Genomic DNA, 12,880 nt, shown 5'->3' with positions numbered 1-12,880 from the left:
TAAAGGTTCAATTATTCTTTTGTTTGTCATACTCTCCTTGTAACCAGGGGAGAGGCTGGCACTCACCCACATCCACTCCTTGGAAGCTCAAGTTCTCAAAGAAGACGGAGCGGCACAGAGGTGAGCACCCTCAGATGTGAGCACCATTAAAGGAGGGGAGGCTATTCACATTAACCCCGTTTTCAAGCTGGTCCTGTTCTTAATGTGCAAAGCCAGCTCTGGCCAGTCTTGGGACTAGCCTTTACAAGGAAAAGCAGCTGAGTATATGCATAGGGTGGGGAAAGGAGACTGGTAATCTTTTTATCAGCAGGCTACGTACAGCGTGGCCATCTTGAACCTAAACAGCTGACTATGAGGGAAAGAAGACAATAGGTGGCTCACAGTCATACTGTTTATTGATGGGAGAGAAAGGTGTGAATTTTTTTCTTGTACACATTAGTTAGGAGACCTGGTAGCACAATGGATTATGAGCTGGGTTTTAACTAAAAGAGACTTAGTTTGAATCTGCAACTTGCTCCATGGGAGAAAAATGAAGTTTTCTGCTCCCGTAAAGATTTACAGCCTCTGAAACCCAACACATGGTCACTAAGCGTCGGAACCAACTCAGTGGCACACAGTTGCCACCACCCCACATTACACTGGTGACCAAAGGTGAAGCCAGCCCCCACTTGCTTACACTTCAAGTGTAGTTTCTGCTTTCCAGGAGGTTGGATCTGCATAAAAGGGAGTGGAGAACTACCAGAATCAACCACAGTACCTGGAATTAGATGTGGCCTGCTCCAGATATACAGAGGTGATCCTGGCCAGCCCTGGACTAGCAAAACCTCTTCCTCTCACCTGCCCTCTGGGAAGGAAGCATCTTGATCACCTCCCCACCCACCTCACTGCTTTGAGGACTGCCTGAACTACTTCAGATTGGGTGCCCAGAACAGATAACACCTAGCAAGCATGAAAGGAACATCATCTAGGGTTGAGAATGTTACCTTCTCATTCCTTGAACAATGTGAGGTCCTTGACTAGCAGAAGAACCCAGTATTTTCTCCTCTCTGGGTCTGGCACCTGCCCTGGTTTTTTCCTTGCATTGTTTTTGTTTATTCTTTCTTCCTCTTCTTCCTCTCCCTTGCTTTCTATCCTTTCTATCTCCACTATCATTTCTTCTTCTTTTATTCTGCTTTTCTTTCCCAACCACTGCTGCTTCTGTTCAATGATTCAAAATCAAAAGGGCAACATTTACCTAAGGACAAGGTTGAGAAGGGATGTGAAGGAGGGTAGAATGGAAATAGGAACAAAAGGGAGGAAGTGGCATAGTTGTTACTGTGTGGAAGGGAATGCAATTGGATGAAACAAAGGATATGATTTATTGAATGTAAAACTGATTATCTTATGTGGAAACCTTCACTCAAACCACAAAAAGTTTACCAAAAACATCTAATGAAAAAAGATTTCACAACACCCAAGAACATCTACATTGTTGGATGCCATCAAGTCAGTTCCAAATCATAGCAAACCTATGCACAACAGAACAAAATGCTGCATGGACCTCCACCATCCTCACAATTATTGTTACATCTGAGTACAATGCTGCTGTCACTGTGCAAACCTATTTCGTTGGTGGTCTTCCCTTTTGTCGCTGATCCTCCACTTTACCAAGCATGACGAACTTCTCCAGGGATTGGTCCCTCCTGGTAACATGTCTGAAGTATGAGAGACGAAAATGGCTGCATTTCTTCCAACACTGATTTGTTTGTTCTTCTGGCAGTCCATGGTACTTTTAATATTCTTCTCCAACACCACAACTCAAATGCATCAATTCTTCTAGGGTCTTTCTTATTCGTTGTCCAACTTTCAAAAGCATATGAGGTTACTTAAAATACTGTATATTTTTAAATACTGTATATTGTAAAGGTGCACTTTAGTTCTCAAATTGATATTTTTACTCTTTAAAACTTTAAAGAGGTCTTGTACAACAGATTTGACTAACACAAAATATCATCTGATTTCTTAACTGCCGCTTCCATGAGAGTTGATTGTAGATCTAAGTAAAATGAAGTCTTTGACAACTTTAATCTTTTCTCCATTTACCATTTATTGATCATCCATTCATGAGGATTTTTGCTTTCTTTACACTGAGGTGCAATCGATACCGAAGGCTGCAGTCTTTGATTGTCGTCAGAATGTATTTTAAGTCCTTTTTACTTTCAGCAAGGAAGGTTGTGTCATTTGCATATCACAGACTATTAATGAGTCTTCTTCCAATCTTGATGTCAAGTTCTTCTTCACATAATCCAGTTTCTTGGATTATTTGCTCAGCATACAGACTGAATAGGTATGGTTAAAAGATATAATCCAGCAGCTCACCTTTCCTGATTAAATCCATTCAGTATTCTCTTGTACTGTTTGAACAAACTGCCTTTTGTTCTACGGACAGTTTTCTCATGAGCACAGTGATGTGCTCTAGAATACTCATGCTTCACAATATTACATATAACTTGTCACGATCCACAAAGCTGAAACCTCTGCATAGTCAATAAAGCACAAGTATTCTGTTTTCAGACAAAATCCACCTGATGCCATTAATGCTATTTCTTGTTCCACGTCCTGGCAGTTTTGGCAGTTCCCTGTCAGTGTACTGTTGTGGCCTATTTTGAATTATCTTCAACAAAATTTTACCTGTACGTGATATTAATAAAATTTCACAGGCTAACATGCAAAGCCTCATAGGCAGTAATCTAAATACTTTTACAAACAGACATGCAAAAGCTAACAGTTACAACAATATATACCAGTGATTCTACAATTTGGTATCACTCGCATGTGAAAGAAGTCCTGAAAGTACAACAGTTAGATGTTCTGCTGCTAACCAAAAGTTGTTGCTATTAAGTATCATGGAGTCGGTTCTGACTCACAGCGATTCTGTATAGATTTTCCAAAGAGCAGCTGGTGGGTTTTAACCACCAACCTTGTGATAAAAACTCTGTGTTTATCTTACAGCACCATCTGACGAGTGAAACCAAAACCTGTTGGATGTTTTGTTGTTGTTGTTTTTAAGTGCTGAAAATCAGTTCTGACTCACCGAGACCCTATACAAGTTTTCTGAGGGAGCAAAAGATAAGCAGTTTAAGTCTACCCAGCAAGCAAGCGGTAAAAAGACCTGGTGATCAGCATCCATAAAGATTACAGTCAAGAAAATGCTATGGGGTAATTCTACTCTGTCATACGGCATCACTATGTGTCCAAACTAACGAGATGACACATAACTACAACAACCTCTCTGAATGACATCAAATTCATGACCCTCTTGTACATAGAAAAATTTGTACAATAAATGCATTATCAGATGATATTTAAGTTCCCCTGTAATTATTTGGCAATTTGGCTCTTGTCCATTGAGACATGAAAATCTACATTAAAAAAGCTATTCACTCCTTTTAAATTATAACCATTATCACCATAATTTACATGAATTTATGCAAAACTCCTTAAAATGTAATGATAAATTAATTTAAAATAGGTAAAAGATTTTTGATAATAACATATTGCAGTGGAAGGCTAGAGATAGAAGGGAGGCATGGCTGTGTGGCAATAAAACTTCATTTACAAAAACAGGTAGCCAGCCTGATGGCCATGGTTTACCGTTCTCTGGTACTAGTCATGACTAGATATATCAGTATGTCAGTCTAGAAAGCACAAGAATTGATATAATCAACATAACAGTGATATTACAGATGAGTGATTAAAAAAAAAAGAGGACTGAGCAAATGGAATTGAGATAGGTGACAGAAAATAAAACAGAGGTGGAAAACTAGCTAGATCCAAACATAAACCCTTAAACCAAGATAACTTCAAACTGGATGGCAAAATTCAATACAAAATTAAAAAGTGAAAGCATACAGAAAGAAGCTAAAGGGAAATTATCATAACGGTATATAAACAAGGTATTTCAAATCATAATACAAAATAGTCCATAAAAATTTATAAATTCAACCATAAATTTTAAACTGCACAGCGAAAATACATCTTAAGCAAAAGACCACAATTAGAATAGTCATAACTCATCACAGACCAAAGACCAATTTTACTGATACAAAAAGAGCTCTCAGAAAACAAACAAACAAACAAAAAAACAAAAAAACAACACCCAACCACCTAATAAAAGGCAGATTATTTAACAACATTCCCAGCAAATACAAAACTGGGTCTCAAATACAAGATTTCCAGCCTTGTTCATAACTTTAATACATATATGTGTGTCTATATGTATAAATAAGGAGCCCTGGTAGCAAAGTGGTTACGAATTGGGCTGCGAACCTTAAGGTCAGCAATTCGAAACTACCAGCTGTTCCGCAGGAGAAAGATGTGGCTTTCTGCTCCCGTAAAGATTTACAGCCTCAAAAACCCTGTACAGGGTCTCTAAGGTCAAAACTAACTCGACAGTGCTTAACAATGGAGTCTCCACAGTGCTTAACAATGGAGTCCTGGTGTGCGGCTGTGGGTTAATGTGCCATACTGCAAAGCCATTTGAACTGCAAGGTAGGCAGTTCAAGCTCACCAGCTACTCCTCTGAAACCCTATACAGGGTCGCTATGGGTCGGAACCGACCAGATAGCATTTCACAACAACAACAATAATATGTACAGATAAAATCAGATTAACAAAGATCAACATTTGTGCTAACAATATTTTCTATTGATAATGCAATTAGATAAACAGCACTGTCATACCAACACCTATCACAAATAAACCACATATTTTAATGTATCAGTTCTACTTGTAAGTAGAATTTCATCCCACATAGTAACAATGCATGTGAGTGAAATGACTATATTAGAAGTTATTGTAGACTTGTTTACAAAAGAAAAGATTAAGGGGAAAATATATGCCCGTCCACAGTTCATTAGTTAAATTACGGCGCATACATATAATGAAACAGTCTTAAAAATACAAGAAATTATCTTCATAATAAATTGTTACCGGAAGAAAGTCAAATCTGACAAGTATACTACACTTTTGGAAAACAGGAAGAAAAGGAAAGAGAAATGTACGCAAGTTAGTTATTTATACAAAAAAAATCTTTGTAACTTGAAAGGATTAAGAAGAATTGTATGCACCCCCCCCCCAAAAAAAAAGAAAAATGTGTAATATATTCTTTTACATTTACGTTTTGGACCTGGAACCATGTGAATATATGCTTAGTCAAAAACAAAACAATCCAAACACTCAGGATGGGAAGGGTAAATTGCATGAATGAGAATAACAAGGAAACATCTTTTCATTAAACCAAGGTGGCTTTGTGAAGAACCTCCAACTCTTGATTTCTCTCAGATATACTAGGAACGTATTAGACATGAACTCCGAAAGCCAGATTTACAGACCCATGTCTTGTTGTCATCTATAAAATGGAAATGATAATGGAACTTACCTCAGAGGGACGCAAAAGTACTTAGAAGACACAATTCACAATTAGGAAGCAATCAATAAATGTGAGTTGTTGTTACCTGTGCTGCAGCCCAAATGCAGTCAATATGCTGAGTACTCAGTCGTCCTTCTGCTGCCAAAAAATTCAAAATCACTTGGCACTGCTTGATAATCTGGAAGAGAAAATGTTATTATACTTTATTTAAATATTCTTCATTCTCAATAAAGCAGAGAAGCCATGTAATCTACAAACCTCAATATGTAAATTTGGTCCAAATATATGTTCTACCACATTGTTGCTAATAAGCCAGTCTGCAAGTTCTTTTGCAATGGACCTAAAGTCAAATAATAAAAACAGTTACTACATTAAAAAAGAAAAAGAAAAGCTGGGGGTGGGGGTATTGGTGAGATTTTCAAACTGTTACTATCCGTTCCCCTGTATAAAAGGCAGATTCTGTTAAAAACCTAAATTAATTCATCAAAAGAAGTGACTACACACAATTAGCTGTTCAAAGTATCACAAACAATAACAATAATGAAATGTAAGAAATTCTAATATTTTGTGTCTTAACATAAGCAGTAAATAACTAAAGACTAAGGATAACAATGTCAACCAGGAACACAGATGAGAACATCAGTGGAAAACCTATTTAGTGATATATTTTCCTCTTCAAGAACTTCCCTTCTCACAAGACAGATTTCCCAAAACACCTTCTATGAGGATGACATAGGAAAACCGGTTACAAAAAGAATTTAAAAAGGAAAACCAAACCGCAAGTCTCCTGCCTGATACTAACAAAGACTCCAATAAGGTGGTCTTTAAGATACCAATGGGCTATTCAGAGCAACTTAGTTATACTTATTAGTACTGAATTCTTCATCTTTTCAAATGTTAACTTTATTTTTAAAAAGCACTGACTAAAGTCTCTGGGTGGCGTAAGCAGTCAATATACTCAGTCTCTGACTGAAACGCTGTTAAAGTCTATTCAGGTACTTTGGAAGAAAAAAGGCCTGGCTATCCTCTTATCAAAAGTCAGCCACTGAAAACCCTACTTGAGCGCATTTCTACTCAAACTGTTGCCATGAACCTGAAATGACTTTATGGCAAGTGGTTTTGATTGTTTGGTTTAAACAGACAGTCCCACAGGAGTCCTAGTGTGGTTCTGTAGGATAAGCACTGGAATGCTAACCACAAGGTTGGTGGTTCAAACCTACCATCATGTCCTCGGAAACACCAGTATGTTTTTTTTATGAAGAGCAAGCTACTAATGATCTTTTAGAATAACTCACTGGCATAAAAACTAACCTCTAATTTTAAAACTAACCATAATAAAATAAGTTGTTAAGTGCCATCAAGTCGGTTCCACCCCACAGTGACTCTGTATAGGGTTTTCAAGAAGCGGCTCAGCTGGTGATCTTGAACCAACGACCTTGCAGTCCAAATTGACTTTACAGTCCAGCATATTAACCCACAGTGCCATACCAGGACTCTATAAGATACTTTGGATTTATCAGTGAGTTCTCTTTAGAGCCCTGAGACACAGGACGTACAAAAAACTGATACTTTCTGATGCATGTACAATTTGATGAGTTTAACAATGCATATCTATCTGTGAATCCATACCACCATCAAGATAATGAACGCATACTAAACCCCCAAAAGTTTACTTGAGGCACGTTGCAATCCAGTCCTCTCCATCTTCCACATCCCATTCCCTAGGCAACCACCAAGCTGCTTCTTGTCACTTATAGTGGCTACAATTAGTAATAATAACTATTTCAGTCTGAATTTTCTCAAAAATTTTAGTCCTACTACATATAGTTATATGCATCTTTTATCTAGCTAATTTCACTTAGCATAAAAGTCATCCATATTGCTATGTATATCAACAGTCCATACCTTTTTACTGCTGAGTAATACTTTATTGTCTAGATAAACCACATTTTGTTTATCCAGTGATCTAATGACAGACATTGGGTAAATACCTACCAAGAAAAATAATGGCTGGATTGTACAGAACTTGTGTATTTTTAACAACTCCCAAACTGCTCTAGATTTTATTGACCACAAGTAAAAGTCCTTTAAGGAACTCTGGTAGCTTAGCAGTAATGAATTGGGCTGCGAACCACAAGGTCAGCAGTTCAAAACTACCAGCTGTTCAGTGGGATAAAGATGAGCCTTTCTGCTCTCGTAAAAATTTACAGCCTCGGAAACCCTGTTCAGGGTCACTATGATTCGGAACTGACTCCCCGGCACATAACCACAACAACAAAAGTCCTTTACTTGTGATATTGTCTATTCTATTAAAGTAAATTATCCATAATAATGTGTGGCATAATTTTACCATAGCTAGCCACCAAGCCATTAAAAATAGTAAGTGGAGAATGGTATACAAATAACTAACCATAAATGCTATGCTAAAATATATTCTATTAGCAAGATATATACATATACAAATACATGCATATGAAAACAAAACTTTCTAGTAAATTGTAAGGTCAAGTATACTTGCTAGAAAATTTTTATTAAATGGTTTATTTCAGAAGTAAATGAAATACAATTATAACTGACAATTATAAGCAATGAATAACGAAAGTAGCAGGATTCCGTTGGCATACAGAAATAGTACACTCCAAATTTCTTTAATTATGATGATTCAATTCATATACTATTTAACTTAAGTTAGACCGAAATCCCCTAGTATATGGAATGTTTAGATTGATTTTACTTCTTAACTGCTTCTGGTAGATAACTAAGAGTATTTTCTTTTAACTGACAAGAGCAGTAGAAATATAACTAAAATAAAATATGAAGTAAATGTTGTTCCGAACCATAGCGACCCTGTATAGGGTTTCCAAGGAGTGGGTGGTGAGCCTGAAGCACAGACCTTGTTGCTCAAACCGACTGCAGTCCAGCATTTACGCATAAAGTTAAATTTTCAGAAATTTACCTTTTTTTTTTAACATAAATTCATTTAAGGATATTTTTTAAAGATTCCAGCATAACGAGAAGTTATTTAATTGTCATCAACAATATTTAATGATGAAAAACTTGCTTAATATATAATTTAAAAGACAACTAATATTTACAAGAATGGGGCAATTAAGAACTTCTATATTTAACATATTCATATACACTAACACCGGTGTATGGGCAAAAGATAAAATCACATGGAAAAGTAAAACTAGGAAATAAACTTTAGCAAGAGCTTCTATTTACCAATTTGCCAAGTATCGTACTTCCCAATTACCTAATTTTGTTTACATATTGAACCATGGGCTAAGGAAAAGTAAAGAAACCCAAAATACATGGAAATATATCCATTTGTCATGATCGAAGACTTATTATTGTTAAGATAATAGTACTACTCTCAACTGTCCAAAACTCCAATTGTATTTTTGTTGGCAGAAATGCAAATTCCCCTCCTGAAATTCATGTAGAATTTCAAGGGACCCAGAATAGGCAATGCATTCATCAAAAAGAAGAACAAAGTAGGAAGATAGCACTTACAAACCTGCACTAAATCAAAACAGTATAGTATGAAAGAAAGATAGCCCAAAATACCAATGGAACAGAATGGAGAACTGAAATAAATACATCTATATCTGTGATTTTTAACAAAGGTGTCAATACCCTTTAATGTAGTCTTTTATACCATATATAAAACATAATTTTTAACAATAAACCAATGAAGGAAAATTTTAAGACTTTTAGAAGAAAGCAGTTATTTGACAAATCTTTGATTTGACGATAGTTTCTTACATATGACAGCAAAAGCACACACAAAAGACAAGAAAAAGATATATTGTTAACCCTTAGCAACACAAGTTTGAACTATGAGGGTCCATTTATCCACATAACTTTCTTTAACTGCAGATCTTTTATTTAAATGTCATGTGATGCTAATCATCTCCATGTTTATAGTTCATCTCTCCAGTAAATTCGTGTATTGCAGTAAAGAGTGATCTTTCACCATTCTTTCACATTTTTCATTGTGTTTACTGCAAATACCATTGTGGAAAAAAATTATAATCCTGTTTATTGTAATATTCAGGTAACTTTTTTTTATTTCCTGAAGTAAAGACTTTATGATCTCTCTCTTTTTCTTTGGTTACTTCCTGAAGTGAGTAAAGAATTTATAGTCCCTTTCTTTTTATTTAAACCACTTCCTGGAGTAAGGAATTTATGATAACTTTCTTTTTCCTTAAACTACTTCCTGGAACAAAGACTGACCCCTCTCTTCTTTTCCTAAAGTAGGAATGTGCGCCTTAAAAATTTGAACTAGCCAACCGAGTAAGGGAATAGATTGTGCGGTCAAAACCCTAGCCAATAGGGTGAGACACAGCCTTGAGACGCACGTCAGGGATTAAAAACCCGAGTGGACTGCCCACTCGGTGTGCTCGCTAGCCTGTTTGTGTATGTACAGCTATGCGCAGGCACCCTCTTGCAAGAGTAAATTTTACTTTGCCAAGGTAATTTAGTCTCACTGAGTGTCTTTTATGCGACATCGGGATTCATTTCTAACACCATGAAACTTGAAAAATGCCAGGAGACCCATATGAAATGTCACCAGTGAAACTGGAAGTGCTCCCAAGAAGTAGAGATAAGTCATAACATTACAAGAAAAAGTTTAATTGCTTAATAGTCTATAGCTGTGGTTGCTCACCATTTCAAGACAAATGAAGCCAGGATAAGAACCAATATAAAAAAAATGGCAGTGAGGGGGGAAGGGAGAGAAAATTTGTGAAGTCATCACCGCAGCTATGCAAACCTTGCACTTTTTATAATTAAAAATGTAGATTTTATCTGGGTGCTGTAATAATACAAATAAAATAAAGTATATATCCATTAACTATGTTATTGGTAAGTCTGCCAGTTAACAATAGGCTATTAGTAGTTAAGTTCGGGGGGAGTCAGTTATATGTGGATTTGTGGTGTCCAAGAATCAGCTGTGTTTGGTTCATCAAAATTAAAAGACAATTCCATCCCTACGAATATACCAAAAGAAACAGGTTGCAGGGTACAGTAACAACACACAAAAACCAACTCAGTGTCTACACTGTCAGCGATAAACAGACTGAACAAATTCAAGGAAAAATTTAAATAATTAGTTTTAAAATGATATTTAAAGAAATAAAATATGTAGGGAAATAAATTTAACAAGGGAGGTAAAAGACTTGTTTGCTAAAAACTATATAACAAAGCTGAAAGAAATTAAAGACCTAAATGAATGGAAAACACCATTTATGAATTGAAAAGCTAATACTACTACGATGCTCATACTGTATTGGTCAAGTTTTCTACATATGTCAACAAAATTACAAGCAACAAAAGAAAACAATAGATAAATTGGACTTCAACAAAACTAAAAAGTAGGCAAATGATTTGAGTATTTCTCCAAAGAAGATACTACACAGATTAATAACAAGCACATAAAAGCATATTTAACATCACTAATATTTAGAAAAACACAAGTCAAAAATCACAATGTTATACCACTTTATGCTCACAAGGATAGCTACTGCCCCAAAATAAAAAATTAAAATAACTACTGCCAGGAGTCATGGATTAAGTTGTGTTCCCCTAAAATATCAGAGGTATTACCCCTATACTTGTGGATGTAATCCTATTTGGTGTCAGTTGTGTTCTAAACTTCTTCACTTCTGAGTGACATAAAGAACACCACAGACAAGGAAACAAGCCAGCATTTATGGAATGAGATAAGACACAACATCACAATCACCAATGAACCATGGACTACTGACTACTAGATACAAAAATTTCTTTGAACATTTAAAAGGGAAAGATGTCATTTTAATGACTAAGGTGCAACTGACCCAAGCTCTGGTATTTTCCATACCCTCATATGCAGACCTGGTTTGGTTCTATAGGATGAACACTCAACCAAAAGGTCAATTTGAAATGCAAGATCAACAGTTCAAACTCACCAGCCGCTCCTTGAAAGCCTGATAGAGGATCGCTATGAGTCAAATAACAATGCATGTGCACCAAATATGGAAAATGAAAATAAACAAAAAAGACAGAATTGATGTATTCCAACTGTGCTATTAGTCAAGAATACTGAAAAAACCAAGGACTGCCAAAAGGAACAAACAAATCAGTCTTAGAAAAATGATAACCAGAATGTTCCTAAGAAGCAAAGATGGTGATATTTCAGCTCTCTTACTTTTTTGGACATGTCATCAGGAAAGAGAATCATGGTATGTTCTTTTCTAAACTATCGTAAGTTCTATTATAAGTTCTAATATTTCGGTCTCCTGAACTCACGTTTTTGAGGAATCACGCTGCTAAGCAAAAAAAAAAAAAGGCATTTTGGAATTCTTCCCAGCGGGACACCGGGTCGCTCCAGCGACTGCAGAGGTTAGAGGGTGGGGCTAAGGCCAGGCTGTTGGGAAAGCAGCATTTCCAGCAGGAGGAAGAAGAAAAATTGGATAGATGGATGGATGGATGGATGGATACATGATAGATGGATAGATAGATTAATGGGGTGAACCAGAAAAAACATAGCTGCAAGAAGTGACATAACTATCTCCCCCCAAAATCTCCTTGCCCTGGCTTAAGATCTCAGTGCGTTCTTAAGGCAGGATATTTTACTCAGGGCTCAGAGAGTTGGAGACAGGCAATCAAAGGGTCAATCAAGCAAGACGACATATAACTATAATAAACATAAACGCCCCCAACGAAAGAGTACCACGATACATGATGCAAACCTTAATGGAACTGAAGAAAGAAATAGATAAATCCACAGTATCCAGTGCACAGTCTCCAGAATTGACCACGTGTTAGGTCACAAAGCAAGCCTCCATAAATAAATTCACAACCATCAAAATTATACAGAGCATCATCTCAGACCATAATGTTATAAAACTAGAAGTCAACAATAAGTAGGCCAAAACATTCAAATAGAATACATGGAAACGGAACAACACTCTGCTGAAAAGCGACTGGGTAAAAGAAGAAAGAATCAACAAGACAAGAAGCTGGTTCTTTGAAAGGATTAATAAAATTGACAAACCACTGGCAAAACTAACTAAAGAAAGGAGAGAGAGGACACAAATACACCGCATTGGAAACCACAGAGGGGACAGAACCAAACGAAATCAAAAAGATAGGAACAGAATACTACGAACAGTTGTACTCCAACAAATTCAAAACTTTGGACGAGATGGGTACATTTCTAGAAAAACACAACCTACCTAAACTTACTCAGACTGAAGTAGAAAATTTGAACAAATCCATAACAAAAGAAGAAATTGACCAGGTCATCATAAAACTCCCGAACAACAAAAGCCCAGGCCCAGATGGCTTCACGGCTGAGTTCTACCTAACATTGAGAGAAGAACTGTCACCAATTCTACTCAAATTATTCCAGAACACAAAAGAGGATGGAAAACTACCTAATACTTTCAATGAAGCAAGGATAACCCTCATACCAAAACCATG

General features: G+C 36.4%; 1 protein-coding gene across 1 annotated transcript in view; it reads right to left on the bottom strand.

Annotated features, from left to right (window-relative positions):
• Positions 1 to 12,880, bottom strand: part of USP34 (ubiquitin specific peptidase 34) — a 307,094-nt gene that overhangs the window by 204,548 nt on the left and 89,666 nt on the right. Inside the window, 2 exon segments of the mRNA XM_006862984.1 lie at positions 5,496 to 5,588; positions 5,669 to 5,750. Of these exon segments, the coding sequence (XP_006863046.1) occupies positions 5,496 to 5,588; positions 5,669 to 5,750 (175 nt within the window).

Source organism: Chrysochloris asiatica, unplaced genomic scaffold, assembly GCF_000296735.1.
Source record: "Chrysochloris asiatica unplaced genomic scaffold, ChrAsi1.0 scaffold00052, whole genome shotgun sequence".
NCBI classification, from domain to species: Eukaryota; Metazoa; Chordata; class Mammalia; order Afrosoricida; family Chrysochloridae; genus Chrysochloris; species Chrysochloris asiatica.
The sequence above is the reverse complement of the archived record's forward strand: the minus strand, read 5'-3'. Positions and strand labels throughout refer to the sequence as shown.